This window comes from Vigna unguiculata, chromosome 6, assembly GCF_004118075.2.
Source record: "Vigna unguiculata cultivar IT97K-499-35 chromosome 6, ASM411807v1, whole genome shotgun sequence".
Lineage (NCBI taxonomy): Eukaryota > Viridiplantae > Streptophyta > Magnoliopsida > Fabales > Fabaceae > Vigna > Vigna unguiculata.
Genome location: NC_040284.1, coordinates 26,896,836 through 26,913,917, shown reverse-complemented (window position 1 = coordinate 26,913,917; position 17,082 = coordinate 26,896,836). Strand labels below are relative to the sequence as shown.

At 32.5% G+C, this 17,082-nt stretch overlaps 2 protein-coding genes across 3 annotated transcripts; both read right to left on the bottom strand.

The window, feature by feature from the left end:
* Positions 1-2,618: 2,618 nt before the first annotated feature.
* On the bottom strand, positions 2,619-4,664 carry LOC114186643 (O-fucosyltransferase 23-like). Of its 2 annotated transcripts, none has more exons than XM_028074608.1 (2): positions 4,538-4,664; positions 2,619-4,372 (listed from the first exon to the last, which is right to left on the bottom strand). In XM_028074608.1, exon 2 carries the CDS (start codon positions 4,128-4,130, stop codon positions 2,805-2,807), a length of 1,326 nt encoding a protein of 441 aa, XP_027930409.1. In that variant the 5' UTR covers positions 4,131-4,372; positions 4,538-4,664; the 3' UTR covers positions 2,619-2,804. The 2 variants fall into 2 exon arrangements, with proteins under 2 accessions (XP_027930409.1, XP_027930408.1); XM_028074607.1 differs by having other exon boundaries at positions 4,501-4,559.
* A 5,945-nt stretch (positions 4,665-10,609) lies between these two features.
* LOC114187261 (protein argonaute 2-like) lies at positions 10,610-15,322 on the bottom strand. The gene is made up of 3 exons (XM_028075455.1): positions 14,748-15,322; positions 13,153-14,359; positions 10,610-12,313 (listed from the first exon to the last, which is right to left on the bottom strand). The coding sequence occupies exons 1-3, from the start codon at positions 15,211-15,213 to the stop codon at positions 10,870-10,872; spliced, it is 3,117 nt and encodes a 1,038-aa protein (XP_027931256.1). The 5' UTR covers positions 15,214-15,322; the 3' UTR covers positions 10,610-10,869.
* Between the last annotated feature and the right edge of the window lie 1,760 nt (positions 15,323-17,082).

Genomic DNA, 17,082 nt, shown 5'->3' with positions numbered 1-17,082 from the left:
CTATTTTTATTTAATTCTTATCATTCTTTTCCGTTAACGAAGAGTTGAATCTCAAATCCTACTCAAAGGAACTAAATTTAGTTCTCTCTTAAACCACCTTTTTTCTATGATTAAAGTTTAAATTTTATCTATTATTTAAATTTTGAGACTTTTATGTAGTTGAACTCCTATTCAAAAATAGGTTTATTTCAGAATACTATTTACATAATTTAAAAACATAATTATAAAAAGTTATATAGTTAATAATAAATATGATTTATATACCATTAAAAATAAATTTTAACCAATGTCCTATTATAAATAGAATTTTTTATTGCTCTCGTATGATATGTAATGAGAAAAAATAGTTCGTTTATGAAGGCTAAACTTAAAATATTTTCTAAATTTCGAAAAAATAACGAAATTTGAAATAAATTTTATTGACGTGAAACGTTTGTCTGGCATAGCATAACTTACGGTTCCTTAATCACAGACGACATAAACACGGTCTTGCATTCTCCTATGTTTGCGGATTCCACTGCATGTACAAAACTACTATTTCATTTCAATCATTTTATTTTTCTCTTTTATTAATCATATTTTGTAAATTCAACTGTATTTAATTTAGTTTATTGTGATTTTAATTGGAATAATACTAGATATTACAATGACAATATTTTGATCCATCAATTGACTCTCTCAAACTATTCGATTTAGGCATTGAAGTATGGTCTTAACGTTTTCTGGATCCAAGGGAGAATAAATAAATAAAAATATATTATATGAGCAAATAATCATGTAATATTATTAAACGAACTACATTTACTTACATAGAAAGAATGGCATGTTTTTACTAAATTTCAAAAGATATATTACTTTTTTATTTAATTACTTTTTTATATTATCGTCTGTTATTTTAATTGTATTTTCTAGAAGAAAAAAATACATATAAATACATGTTTACTAGGTATGCGTGACAAATATATATATATATATATATATATATATATATATATAAAATTTATAATAAAAAATTTTAGTCTACAATGATTGTTTTAAGTTGTAAATGACATTCATTATGAATGACCTTAATAAACTTTAGTTATAAATAACTTTAATTATGCTTAAGCTTGTATTTTTTATTGCTTACAAATCGAGTTAAATCATTCTCTTAGGAATTATTGTTTTGAAATTTTGGTATTTAAACTTATATATTTAATGTATTATGTAGGTCTAGGATATAGTCTTACAAAAATATATAAAAATCTCAGAAATGACAATATATGGCTGGAAGTCTGAATATATGATGAAGATTCACAATGTTATCTCCATTATATATCTCCAGCACATAATAATATATAACAATGTTCTTACTTTAATTATTGTTAAAAGTGATTTATAGCAACAATTATTATGTTCAACAATAATTAAATCATTCTCATTAAATTTCACTTATGACACTTCAATGAACTCTATCATTTGTTAGAAGTCTCCACAAATCAAAAACCTTTTGCGAATAGTCCTTTTAGAGACACTAACAATCAAACTATGACACCAAATGTTAAGTAAACAAATATATGAAAAACTCACCATCAAAAACAAACTATTAAAAAAATAAGCACAAACAATTCACTGATTATGTTATGTTACCAAATACCAACTTAGACATCATATAATATCAAAGTACTTTGTTTCAACATGATTAGGTGGCCAAGAAAAAGAAAAGAGGGTCATGATAGATAAAGAACAGGTTTTGGTAGCATGCGTTATTATAGAATATGAACACCATCACACACTTTGATTTCCACAATCACCAACACCATGTTAATAAAAATAGATAAGCACAAAATAAAGTCACTTTTTATCTACCTTTCAATTTAGTTTCCTCGTGATAACAATGGCTTGTAACTTGTATTTCAAGTGCTGTCTGGAAGTGTCAACCAGAAGAAAATTTCTGAACCGAAAGGTTAGGTACCTCACATAATTATTATGGGACCAACTTTTATATATAAAATGAAAGATTCACTGCATCACCTATACCAGTAGCTTCATCCCTCAACTGCAAGTCACCATCCAACTCTGTTATGGCTTCCTTTGTTATTAATTTTTGGCTAAAGATTACACTTTCTATGCCTTTTTACACACATCATTATACTGACATGAATACTCAAGTCAAACATGGCTGTGAAAAAAAATGATGAACTACAGGAATTTGGAAAACAATAATGCAGAATATTATTTCATTCCTTTTGGAAAAAAAAATGTATGAATTGGGTCTGGAGGACCTGTATGAATCTCAGGTTGTATTAACAAGGGAAATCAAATTCATCCTTTTATGGGATGAGTTCTTTTTTTTTTTCACCAACTTCATTTGCAGAAAATCATTTCTAAAGATGGAATTTTCCACTTCCTGCGAAAGAACTAGAAGAGGGTCCACTTTTTTTTCTTTAATAAACTAAAGGGCAGACTTTGTGTTCTCTTAAATGTACAACAAAAGTAGACACGACCAGAGCATACAGTTATAGACCTTTCCCACACGTGAACCCTATCCACCAACTGTAGACACAAAATGTATACAGAAACCAAAACCCACCCTTTCGTTTTTTAACAACCAAACACTGCCAGACCTGAGAAACTTGTTTCAAAATAATGGATTCAATTTACACAACGAGAAACTGTACCTTAAGTGTGTATTCTCTACATCAAAATCCTTCCTTTTAGGTGTGTCATTCATGGCCAGAAGTGAAAATGTTGAGCCAAGAAAAAGGGGCTCTTTTTATACTCTGAAAGTGTGCAGCAGGAATGATTAATTAAACAAGGCACTGTTAACAAGAGATGTGATTGGTGCCATAGCTGATAGATTGAAGATTTGATTCTGACATGTTTGTAACCCATCTCTTTGGACCATTTGAGGTTCCTGGTATGTTGTAAGCATAAGAAGGCCATCTTACATTTTCTCCACACAAGTTGGTGCCATTCATTCTGATCATCTTCTGTGTTCTTTCAAGAACTATAAGACTTGAAAATGTGGAGAAACTGTTCCCCACAAAGGTATCAGCTCTTAAACACACTTCATAGTCGATTGCAGACTGAATTAAATACGGATACTTCTTGTAAATTCCATCAACACCAAGTTTCTTCTTCTCAAAAGGAACAAACCCTTCTTCCCAATTATCAAGTATGGAAGAATTGTTTAGGAGTTTATCAGCAACAGCAAGATAAACAACAACTGGAGTCTTCAAACCAGCAATGTTCCTGACTCTTTCCACTATCTCTTTCTTGCCACTGCAGATTTGATTCGTGTTCAATCGCCGCTCTAAATTTTTACAGTGAATCATCCAATCAATTTCTATCCTCATGTGGACAGCAACATATGGAAGGGGCTCAAAAGAAGGACCATCATCGGTGATAATGCTCTGCATTTCCACTGCTTCATTGTTGTCTGTTATCTTTCTTCCAACAGCTCTAATCCTAGACACAACCCTGTCTACTTCCTTAGCAATCTCTTCTGTCAAATACAAGCACTCAAAAATCCTTGCATAGTCCTTCACAGGCCAATGATCATGCCACAAGAAAGGGTTCTTCCCTACAATCCTAATTACCTCGTGGTCATCAAAAGAGCCCTTGCCATGCTCCTTCAATTGTGACAAATCTCTCTCCACTGTCCACCTCCTGCCACTTCCCTTTTCCATTTCCAGAACTTGTGTTCTATTCAAGACATCTGAATAGCGCCCCAACCGGACAAAACCATGGCAGAGGGTATTAAACTTCTCAAACTGGAATATCTTGTCAAAGGAAATAGGTTGCAAGAGGTCAACTTCTTTGTAAAACAATGAGGCACTGAGGCTTGGCATCAACAATGTTCTGTTCAACATTCTAGCAGTAAGACAGGCCCTTGCAAATGCAATCTTCTGGTTGTTTAATCCCCACACAATCTGAGGAACCACCAAAAACTTATCTTGTCGTATTCCAAAGTCAAAATTCAACAATGGAGTGCGGATATATACAAGGTTGCTCCATTCAATCCCGTCAAATCCAGGGAAAGATGGAAACAACAGCGCTCTAAGAATCAGAACGGTAACAAGCAAAACCATGCATTTGCTCGTTACTGAATTCATTGTGCAGGTGAAGAACTTCGACAACATTTCCATATAAAATAACGATTCACCCTACCATGCAAAGCCTCACCATTTTTTTCTTTAACATAAAAACTCAGATTACTACATCACTTACAAAATTTATCAACATCGGCGCGGAAAAACCATGCCAACAAATTCGATGGTAAAGATCCAATTCTGAAAGACCCCACAATCTGACTCGACTGATGATACAAAAGGAATAACGAGAAAAGCAACAATTTTTCAGCAGAGGGTTCCCCTCCAACGATGAATATCTACAAAAGAACAAAGAAAAACCACAAGAATCAGCTATGAAATTGTGCTGCTACAAAATCGGATTCTGATTATAATATTGAGCGATACAAATTAGAAATTAAATGCATGTGAAAAAGAGATGAGAGACATGTGAATGTTGGTGAGAAAATCATCACAGGTGATACCTCTTCTGCGCTGCCTGTCTCCAGCTCTATCCAGCCTTTTTGAACACCATTTAATCTATTTAATAACATCAACGTTAATATTAATATTAATATTAATGTCCACTTGGACTGCTTTTTTGTGATGTAGATAAATTTAAAAATATTTAACTTTTTGTTATACAAATAAGTATTTAAAAATGCACAGTCTATAATATATAATATATATAAAATATTCAGTACTCAGCAGTTCAACGGTTTTAATCTCCATCTTGTCTTGTTAAACATATCAATGCTTGCTGAAGACACACACCAAGAAATGCGAAAAGCAAAGGAGACACGAGACGAGACACATCGATAAGTGCATGTCCTGTGAAACCATCGATGAAGAAAAACAAACGACATAACAGCGTCTGTGTTGGTTTTTTCACCTAGTTTTGAATCACGATGAAACGACCGTGTTTTAAGGTTGTGGGGTACAGGAGAAAGCATCCCAGAGAAAAAAAAAAGAAAATGGGGTGTGATGAGAGAGACAAAAGGAAGCAGCTTGAATTGAAGCATTGGGAAGAGAGAAGAAAAGACATGAAAAGTTGGTAGGAAGAGGCACAGATACAGAGAAGGGAAAAGGCATAAGATAAGGAACAAAATATTTAAAAAATGAAAAGTAAAAGAAGAAGGTTAAGGTGATAGGGAATGAAGTGGACAACTGAGATTGGATGTTGCAGAGGCTATGTTTGCAGCTTTACACACCCAAAAACCCCTGAAACTTTAAAGTTTTTAACCATACCATTTTTTGTTTTCATTTTCAAATAAATAAAAATAACTTTACGGATGAAGCAATTCAATTTTTTTTAAAGAATTTAAATTTTTTTTGTAATGACAGGTGGGGTCAGCTAGACGATTCAAATGGATCGGGCTAACCTAACGACAAAAATAGGTCATGTTGATCCGACGACCCAGACGGACTTGACCACCAAATGGAGTGGACGAACCCGACTTTGAGAAGGTCGATCAAGTTGGACAACCCACACGGACGGGGTGGGCCTGATGACCAATATGTGTCGAGCTGACCCGATAATCCAAACGGATCGGACTGGCCAAACAACACAAACGGATCGGACAGGCCTGACAAGCAAGACGGGCGGAGCAGGCTCAAAGACAAAAACAGGCCGAACTGACCCACACGAGTTGGGTAGGCCAAAAGACCTAAAGGTGTTGGATGGGCCTGACAAATCAAACGTGTCGGGCAGGCCCAACGACCTGTACGGGCCTGACCTACCCAACAACGTAGATGGATTCGATCGGCCCACTGAACCGACAAGTCTGACCGACTTGACGACCTGGACGGGCCCGACCCAGCCCAGCCTATCTAGATCGTCGGATCGTCCCAACCCAAACCGTTTGGGTTTTCCGGCCATCCCTGTTGCCCAACCTATCTTGGTTTCCTGGCCGGCCCGACTCATCTGGATTGTTAGGTTGAACCAGCTCGATTGGGCCGTCGGATCGGCCCGGTTCAACCCATTTAGGTCATCAAGTCCATTTCCAAATTTATCATGAACTCAAAACATAATTAAGTCTAAAATAAATCTTGTTAAAATGAAATTTTATCTCACAAAAAAATAATTATTTAATCCAAACAAGAAATTGAAATGTATGATATTTTAATTTCTTTATCCAAACAAGTTATTCAAAAAATGAAGAAAATTTAATTGCAAGCAATTCAAATGCAATACATTTCAATTTCCTAATATTGTTAAAATGTTTTATCCAAACACATATTACACTACCTGACTCCGAAAAAGTTTTATTGTAAGATTGATCAACTATGACATTCCATGTTGGTAACATCAAAAAAATAATATTATTTTAATTCGTTAAAATATGGTATGAATAACATGGATAATTATTTTTATTGTGTGTTTGAAAGTTAAATATGTTTTAATCTAAAAAAATAGTTTTTTACGATAGTTAAAATTGTTTTTCGATCATATATCATTTGTGTTTACTCTTTATAAAAATAATTAGGTTTCTAAGTAATTTTCAAAGTATTTGTTTTAGTTTCTATGGTATTTTTTGTTAAAAAATGCTGATGTTGTTGATGATAATACATTATGTTAAACATGTTGGGACAAAACCAAATTTAACTTGTTACCAATCATTAAAACAATAGTATGTATTTGTACGAATCAAAGAAAAAGAAACATACCAAAAGAGAAAATAATAATGGTTAAGTACGTTTTTAGTATTTAAACTTTGACCTAAAATTGGAATTTATTTATGTGTGAAACTTCGATACATTTTAGTCCTTTAACTTTAGAAACGACTGAATATAGTCTTTTTAACCTAATTATGTTAATTTCTTTTTAAGTGTCAAACGTTTTTCATGTTACTATTGGAGTTTTTAACACTATTTGACACATTCTTAGTTTAATATCTACTGAAAAATGCGTTTAACACCTAAAAAAAAGTTAACATGAATGAGTTAAAATAACTATATTCATTAATTTTTAAAGTTTATGATCAAAATATATTGTTAAAGTTTTGGACAAGAACAAATTTTCATTTTAAATTAAAATTCAGGAACTAAAAATATCTTAACCCAAATAATAATTTATTTATGTACATGAAAATGAAAAGTATTTCGGTGTGAAATTTTTACAGGAAGATATCAAATTGATTAACGTTCTCGCTTTTCAATAAAAGCATTAATGATCTTACTCTTGATTTATCCCAAAATTAATTATAGTGAACAGAAAAGAACGCATTTATGTACATTTATTTCAGTAAAGTTGTTTCAAAAAAGTCCACTTTTCTCGTACTTCCGATTATCAAAAAAATAAATACTCAAGACAGAAATAATCTTAAAGACTAATTATTTTTATTGTGTGTTTGAAAGTTGAATATGTTTTGCAATATTATAGTCATAATATATATATATATATATATATATATATTATTTCCATATATTTTCAAATAAAATATATTTTTTCACTCTTCTTATATTGAACCATTTTTGGATGAGAAATGCATTTAATTTAAGTTTTATGTTAAATAAGAATAAAAAAGTTGAATAATATATAGAGAAAAAATTTACAAATTTATTATTTTAATATTGAAAACATTTCCAGATTTTTTATATAATTTGAATTCATATTTTCTTAATTTTATATAAATTTTTAAAATTTTAAGATTTTTGAAATAAGAAAATAAAATTAGGCTAAGAATGAATGAGTGAAGTGGGTCAACATTCCACCAATTTGGGTTTTTCATTCTATATTTGATTTGGGCATCTGTGATTGCTCTTGTTAATTTGAGTTGGCTTCAATTTTTCTTTTATTCACAATTCTTTCGCTTGCATTTGGTTTGTTGCGAAATATGGTAAAGAAAAAAAAAATTACTCAGAAACTGTTTCTCAAACAAGAAACAAATATTTAGTTGAAGAAGTATATGTGGAAGATAGGACCTGAAACGTAGGTAATGAAAAATCTTAAGAAATAACTTTTTTGGATAGCAACGGATATCGAGGGATAAAATTCATGGATCAATAATTTGATCATTTTATTTTTAGAGAAGAATTATATAAAATTATTTCACTTTATATTTTAATAAAATAAAATAATAAGTTCTCTTTTTATAACATATCTTTTTTATATTTGTTATATATTTTATACTTTTTATATTTTCATAATTTTTAAAAATTTTAAATACTCATAATATTTCATACTCTAATTATATTATATGACTCTTCATATTTTATATGTAATATGACTGTTTAAAATTTTATAAATTCGTATCTTAATTAAATCTGTATCAAACTTTCGAAAATAAAATATGGATTTAAGTGAATATTTAGTACATATATATATATATATATAATTGATATTTTAATATCTAGTTTATATATAAATGGTTGTTGGTATATTATCTGTCTTTGCTGATATTTGTTATCTTAAAATATTAAAATTAAAATTTAATTTAATATTTTAAATTTTATTTTAAAACTTTATAAAATCTTTTGATTTTAAATTTTGAGATATCAATGTCCGTTTCGGATTAAAATATAAAACCCGTTGCATGATGATAAGTGCGAGGGTGGAGACGAGTCTAGATTCTCTATTAATTTTGTTTGTGTTGTCCTCTCTGCTGAACATTAAAAATACATTGTATTGATATTTAAAATATCTTTTTAATATATTTTAAAATGTCAAAATTAATGGTAATCAATATATTATAAAAACATACAAAATGAACAATAACAAAAATCCAAAATCCAAATTAGTGGGAGACCTACCACTAGAATGAATTTTAACGGTTAGGATTTATTGGTTTTAAAATGAGTGGATAGAATTCCCTAGAAAACTTCACCTGAGATGACTAATCAAAGGTGTGAACGAACGATCCAAGGTAATGTAAACTTAAAAAATCCTTAATACAATATACTTATAATATTAGTTTTTATTAACTCTTTTATTACATAATTTAATTTATATTTGGCTTAAATACATTTTTCGTTCTGATTTTTGTAGTGTTTGTTGCGGATGGTTCTCATTTTGACAGAATGTTTAAAATGGTTCTCATTTTTACCGAATGTTTTAAATGGTCCTTATTTTTGTAATTTGTGTTTTATTTGGTCATTTTCTGTGACGTCGTTTAGATCAGTAACGGAGCACTATACAGGTGACACTGTTTGTATCACGTGTTTATATTACGTTGCATTGAGATGTGTTACGTGTACTGTACATGTGTGCTAATTTAGAAATCATGCAGAACATCACAACAATCCAAGCACAAACAAATCCCAAAATAGAATTACGAAAATCCTAACCCACAAGCAAACACAACCCAGAAAACTCTAAACCCACTTCTGGAAAATTGAAATGAAGAGCGTGAGTGCAATCCAACTATGAAATGATAAGTATTAGCTGCTTCTTCTGCAAATTCGAGCTCAAGAAAGACGAAGATGAAGAAATCACCTCCAACGATAAAGAGCGCGATTGAATCCAACTTAAGCCCTAATTGCAAAATTTCCCCCAAATTGAAAAGTTAACATTAATTAGCCCATATGTATAGGATACGTAACACACCCCAATGCAACGTAATACAAACAGTGTTCCGTTACTGATTTAAACGACGTAACATAAAAGGACCAAATAAAATACGAATTGCGAAAATGGGGACCATTTTAAACATTTGGTAAAAAATGAGGATCATTTTAATCATTCTGTCATAATGAGGGTCATCCGCAATAAACACTACAAAAATGAAGACGAAAAAGGTATTTAAGCCTTTATATTTTTATTAAATATCTTAATTTAATATTTTATTATTAACAAGTTATGAAATAATAAATAAAGAACGGTGTCAAATTGTCTTTTTCCACGATTCAATTCATATTTTAAATTAATTACGACTATTTTAACATATATTGGATTAATAGAATATTTTAACATATTTACAAAATTTAAAAATGATCTTTAATCTTAATATTAAAAATAAAGTATATGTTTTAAACTATAAGTTATATTGATAAAATTAATTTTAGTATACAATTATAGTAATTTTAAGAAATATTTTGCAATATGTATTTTAAAAATAATATTATTTTCATTTTTATGTTTTGAATTATTATCAGTTTAAAAAATAAACCCACTCATAAGTTTACGGATTAGTTTGACTAAGCTCATTTAATCCACTATCTATGTAATCTCAACCAAAATATCAATTGAATTAAGTTGCAATATTTTGGCGAGACTCAATCGTTTAAAGACCAATTTGACCTGATCAATTTAATGAAAATACCAGTTTTGGACATTTAAAAATAATATGATTAACTATATGGATATATACATACAAGGGTTTAATTTAATCATTCACAATATTATTAATATATGTGATCAGATCTCTACACAAACAAATCACATGAGCATAACAAAATTACACAGGTAATGCCACAAGAACACATTGCTCGAGCATTCCCATCATAAAAAAATAAAATAAAGAAAAAGAACTTGTAAACATTACAAGAGTATTTTGTTTGGACTGGCTTCTAGGATTTCTATTTATAAAATGAACATTACATATCATCTAAAGTATTCAAACTATAATTATCATATTCTTCTGTATTTTGGATATTTTCCATGACAAGGTTTGATTAGATGGTACAAATATGCCTTGCGAATAAAAATAAAAAAGTATAATAGAAAAAAGAAGAAAAAGATGATTTGAAGACAGAGTTTATAGATTCGCGCAAAAACTTCACTATTTGAGCGGAAAAGGCGGAATATGCAATACATGTATAAACAGAGAGAAGGTATAAACTTTTTGCACAAGTTGTGGAGGAGTGGACATGGAGTCCTTTAGATAAAGAACATTATGTTTTGTAGGTCAGCATGCAGCGTGTAAAATCCCTGTTCAAATGAAGTGGTTCGTGAAAGTGAGGAAGCATCTTTTGCTTGCTTTGGAGATTGCATCCCAATCCTTGCTTCATGGTATAATCGTCCTCTATAAGCAGCAAGGTCAGCATAATAAACAGGAGGAACTAAAGAAACAGGTTTAGTGCACTTGGCAAAGGTGAAGCACATCTCGTATATGAGCTTCTGTAATTCATCAGATGTAAACTTGTGCTCGTCCCATAAAACATGGTAATGAGTAGGTTTGCTTGTACCTAGGTTTCCATAGTAACTACAAAGGTAGAAGTCAAACTCAAAAGGGTGAATAACTTTTGTGTCCACAACTGTTCCTGGTAAAATATTGCCACTAGAAGATCCATCCCTCCACCCCTCTGGAAAAAATCGAGTTTGATGTCGTTTTTGTGCCACAATAAGAGTGATTGTTGGAAAGTAGTTTACTCTTTGAAATGCTCTCTTCAAATCGAGAAGTTCTTCGTTAAGAACCATGTCAAACTGGTACTCACTCACCCCGTCACGGAAAATAACAATTCTTTCAGGCCTGACTCTGTTCATACTCCTATAGCATGAAACAAGCTCGAGGCAAACATCCCCAAAGCTCAGTATTTTCTCACTTCGATTGTATTGTGGGCATACACGTGCAGCATAACGATTTGCAGCAGGCCAGTTAACAGTGGCGACCACAGCAGCAATTGATGGACTCCTGGTGTCTTGATAACCAGGATGGTTGACATCAGCCCCTAAAAACATCACATGTCCTTCACCCACAAAGTAAGGGAGTCCATTACTGAGCTCCACGTTGCTGCCTCCAAGTTTGGCATTGATCTTGAGAGCCAGATTAGTATAAAATTTGTCCTCTGCTTCATTAGCACCGTTAGACAAGCAGCATTGTGTTACTATCCCAAGTTTGGTCTCAGAAATCCATTTGAGGTACTTGTAACCAGAACTTTTTTTAGACATTACACACAGAAGAAATTGCAGGTGTACTTGGTTATATTTACAAATGTTGTTAATTTTCTCAAGTAACTCGGATAGTAAATCATAACTCGCGAGTATCTTCATTGAAGATTCTTCATACCAAATGGGCTCCTGCATGTATATACCCAATTTCTTGTATTTGCCTATAAGCTTTTGAATGAAATCCTTGCCTCTTAATTTGTACCTAAATGGCCCAAGACTAGTGAAATCAATAATGCCCCAATGCTCAACTGGTTTACCTTCCGCCATTGATCTTCCAGCAAGATTCCAGTGACATTTCTCCAGATCCACTGTTAATTTAATGGTCTTCCCATTTGGATCACCTAACTTTAATTCTGGAGGGCCAAGTACACGTCCTACAATAGTTGTCATAGTTGTGTTGACACTCATTCCAAAATTTTGAGTAAAACCACCCCTGCCAAATGAAAACACATTAGACGTGTCTCCTACAAATTAGAAGATGAAGATAGGGTTTCAATTATATAACCACGGATATATTAACAAAAGCATTACAAGGTAACGAATACAAATATATGCAGGTTTGTAGTCATACATGCAAACTAGAACAATTGCTACACAGCTGAGCATCCTGTTGATAATTTCCTGGTTTGAAATTAACCACTGTCACAATATTTAGAAAATTAACTTCAGATGTATTTCATCTGGAATTTAAAACGTAATTTTCCTAATTTCCTGAGGGGTCTAGCATTAGCAGTGTGATTCATGTCACTTAACTACAAGTAGAACGGTCAATTTTATTGTACTTCAAGGAACACTGTCAAAAAATAATATTCTCTCCTGTCTTTCAAAGAAAGCCAAGCCTCTTCATTTTCCTGGTATTAATAGGTTGAATCAAGTGTAAGTGTTTTCCGCTACCAACTAAGGTTTTCCATCCTAGTATTATGTTTCTTGTTTAAACTACCCAAAGAATTCACCAACTTCCACGTTGGCAGTTAGTACCACCAGAGCATATGGACCAAACTTGTTGAGGGTCTTGCACATAGCACCTGGTAGATATTCCATGCTTGGTTGACATGTTTTTCACACAAAGTATGAAGTTAAGGGGATCATTTTCACCTTTTAAAACCCTATGCCTAATCTGCTCTGAATTGTAGAAACAAGTACATGTGACCTAAATCCATCATTGACATCACATGTAACTGTACTGTAACTAAGAATCCAGGAATGTAATAATGCAAGTTCCACATGGCATACACATAAAGAAGAAATGCAATTGGAATAACATTCCCTTACCTGCAAGGTCCATCACTAGACTGCACCATCTTATGTATTGCACACTCCCTCTCGGTTGGGTGAGCTAGTGACATTGTTTTCAATGTATTTGCAGAAATACTACCCAGACGCTCTTTGGGATATCTTTGGCCCTCAACTAGAACACAGAATTCCATGGGTACATAGTTCTTCTTGTCTTTCCCTAAATCTAAACAAGGAATATCTTTGTACATAATTTCCTTGCCATATTTGTCTTTAAAAAAGGTAAGAAGACTAACATCCATTGGGCGATTCCATCCACCGGTATTGTCAATGGGAAAAGTGACATACCTTGTAATCATAGGAGTTAATCTTGAAATAATGTATTTCCGATTGCTTTTACGATGAGTCACGCTGACTTTCAATCCAACAAGTGCGTCATCAACACATTTCCTAAATTTTTCGAATTCATCCAATTTAAAGTTATCAATACACTCATGCAAGAAATCCAAGACTGGCATTCCCTTCCGAAAAGCCAAAACTGAGTAGTCTACACATAAGGACAGACCCTGAGATGTAGGCTTTAAACTATGCTGAAATCCCCCAACAGCAATTATTCCATGGTGAAGATCCTTCATTACTACAGGAGGATTTGTGGGATAATAGCGTCCTCCTACGGAAACAGTTCGTCTAGCAGGATTCTCTTTCACCACCACATCCATACCTTGTAAAATATCCCTAGGATTGGAGAGGTTATGCCCACTAAGATAGTCCATTAACTTGCAAAGTCTGAGTTTATTAACAAGAGTTAATGTAACACTATACGAAATAATCTTTTCGTCCTCCCCATCAGTGATCTCCACAGTAAAGGTCTCTTCTGGTAACTGTACTGCACTATAAATATTTTTTGCACCGTCATGTGCAGTCATCTCCAAGGGCAACCTCTCAGGATCGTCAGAAAACAGTTTCTCTCGGATCATGGATAGATCAGACTTTGATAATTTCTGAGGCTGACCAAATTTTGAAGAAACCTTAGGCTTGACACCAATACTATAATGCATTATGGTACGCTCTGGATCAAACTTAACAGGGAAGTGATTGACACGGAGTCTGCTAGTTAGAATTGCTATCGTGCCACCATTATCAGGTCTCTGAATAGGTGATATTTTATCCTTTTTATCATGAGTACAAGTTGATGTAGGTAACTGTATTGATATTTGTAGTTTTTCCAGCTTGGGAACAACAGAATCTGCAAGGAAAACCAATAGCTAAAAGACAACTCAACAGAATAATCAAACAATTTCTAAACACAACATCAACATATGTTACAATTATTACTTAGTACATATTCTTTTTAATTTTGAATTACTATGATTTGCAACTTCAAAAACTTGTTAGAAATTCTTGAGTTTATAGGCTAATACGAAAGGACTATAATCTTTCCACGACTTCAATGCTAATTTACTTGGCGTCCACTGTAATGAATGATTATAGGGTAAACACTAACACTCCATGGTCAGACCTGACACGAGAGGAATCTTTGGCAGTTTCTACAATCCCTATTCGCAGTCTTAAAATACGAACACAGAGAGCAAGTAACGAGCGGAACAGAGCACTTCCTCGAACAATGTATATACCTGTAGCCGGAGCAGCTCGCCAAAGGTCGTTAGGGTCACCGCGTCTTTCAACGCCACTGGAGCTCGACGCACTAGGTTTGCGAACACTGTAATTCTGGTCCCACGGAAATGCCGTTGAACTTGTTCTCGATCGTCTCCATTCAGGTTCCCAAACACTAGTACTCGCACTGGCACCGGCACTGGCACTGGCACTGACACTGACACTCGCACTCGGCTTCGAACGCCTCCATTCTGGTTGGAGAAGAATTTTCTCTTCGCCGCCACGGTTGGAAGGTTCGGAAGGAGGAGCGCTTGGCCTCCGACGACGCCATTCAGGTTGCAGAATGAGGTCCGGCTCGGTTCCACTTGGTCGTCGGCATTCTGGCAGTAGATTCGGTTCCTCAGGCGGTTGCGGTGGCGGTGGCGGAATTCCTCTTGCGGTGTTACCGCTTCGTTGGGCTTGGCTACCGCCAGCACCGGTTTCCATTAGTGGAAGGAGTAAGGGTTAGAGGAAGGACAATAGGTGAATGATTCGAAATGGAGGGAGATTATATAGGAATTCACTCCACTCACCAAAATGCCCTGTCGCTTTTCTTCTCTTTCTAAAACCACAGCATTCCTTCATAAGGCTTGATTCATATATTTATGATTCAACTATATTATAAAAATATATTTAAATTAATATTATTAGCAAAAACACCTCTATTTTAATTTTTATTGAATTAAAAAAATACATAAATTTATTATTTTTATGAGTAACTAATAAAAAAATAGAAATTTATTATTTTTATGAGTAACTAATAAAAAATAGAAAATTAATATAATTTAATATGTATCCATATATAATCTTATTTTTATCCATATATAAAAAAATACAACACTTTTCTAGTAGGAAAACTCTTATTTGTATAGTATGCTATGGACTGTAATATTTTGGCATAATATTTTGGCTTGGAGGGTAATCATGAATAAGGTGCATACAAAGATAAATCTTAGGAAGAGAGGAGTGCACTCAAGTGATGTTTCTTGTGTATTCCGTGAGCTAGAAGAGGAGACTAATACATATTTATTTCTCACTTGTAATATAACAAAACAAAAAAAAAGATTTGGAACATGTGTAATAGATGAGTGGAAGTGAGAACGGTGCATCATAAGTTATGGAAGATTGTAAGATTGTATGAGTTTCAATTGTAAGATATAGAATAAATATTTACTTTGGTATAATTAAATGCTTGGGTTTGGATGAAGTATAAAATTGTAACGTTAATCTTTTCTTATTCAGACTGGATCCTTTGTCCAATCTAGTACATTCATTCTTTTACTTAGAAATATAACCAGAATCACAAATAAGAAACTGGATAGGGACCAAGAAAGCCTATCAAGAAGCATGAAATGTTAGTCAGGTATTTTGTCCTTTCTCAAGACAACCTAATCATGCCAGGTTTATTTTGGTGCTTGTTTTGTCTGTGTAGGAAATCAAGGAAGAATTTTGTCTCATGCAACCCTTAACATATTCAGAGATAACCTTGAAACACTAACAAGATCATATGCAAAACAAATGTGTAGCAGTAAAAGGATATGGAGGACTGAACAACATATTACTGATTTGTTAGAATATGATGCTTGATTACAAACCCAAACTTTGGACCTGATATAGTTTTGTAATCACTCTATATAAAAGTAATTTGATTGTTAAATAAAGAGATAGTTATAAGAGTACTTTGATTACTAAATAGAGAGTTGACTCAATATTTTGTTAAATTTGATTGTATTGTATTTATAATAGATAAATGATTTTGTAATAGAATAGCACAACTAAAAAATTATGTATTTATATATATATATATATATATATATATATATATATATATTATTCCTTAATAATAAAAAAACACAGTCCTTTACATTATAATAAATACATGGTCACTAAATTCAACTGATATTTCAATCAAAAGAAATATGAGTTTTATTGGGAGAATGAAATTGTAAAAAAAATCTAAATTAATCTAACGTAACAGTTAAAAAAAAAAAATCAATTGAAAAGTAAAGCAAAAAAGTACCTTGAAATTGAACCATAACATAACGTGAAGTCACGAATGAAGTTTCTTTAAATGCATGTGATACAATACCTTACTATTTTTGTGAAAAAGATCGTGATTTCTCACACATAAATTAAGAAAGAATATATGCTAATATATATAGACCGTAAAATAGTGTCGCAGAAACGATAATTAATTATAGAGATGAAATTAGTTGCTATTATCAAGAAAAGATAACAGAGAAAATAATTTAGTCGGTGCAATAATAGAACTTAACATGTACGAGGTAACACATTATAGAAAATCTAAAAAAGAAA

What these genes read in the sequence shown, in the direction of transcription:
- LOC114186643 (XM_028074608.1), bottom strand. Translation starts at nt 4,130, where the DNA reads ATGGAAATGTTGTCGAAGTTCTTCACCTGCACAATGAATTCAGTAACG.
- LOC114187261 (XM_028075455.1), bottom strand. Translation starts at nt 15,213, where the DNA reads ATGGAAACCGGTGCTGGCGGTAGCCAAGCCCAACGAAGCGGTAACACC. An exon ending in GCGAGCTGCTCCGGCTACAG is followed by an intron (nt 14,360 to 14,747) that starts GTATATACATTG and finishes TTTTCCTTGCAG; the next exon opens with ATTCTGTTGTTCCCAAGCTG. An exon ending in TCTAGTGATGGACCTTGCAG is followed by an intron (nt 12,314 to 13,152) that starts GTAAGGGAATGT and finishes TTCATTTGGCAG; the next exon opens with GGGTGGTTTTACTCAAAATT.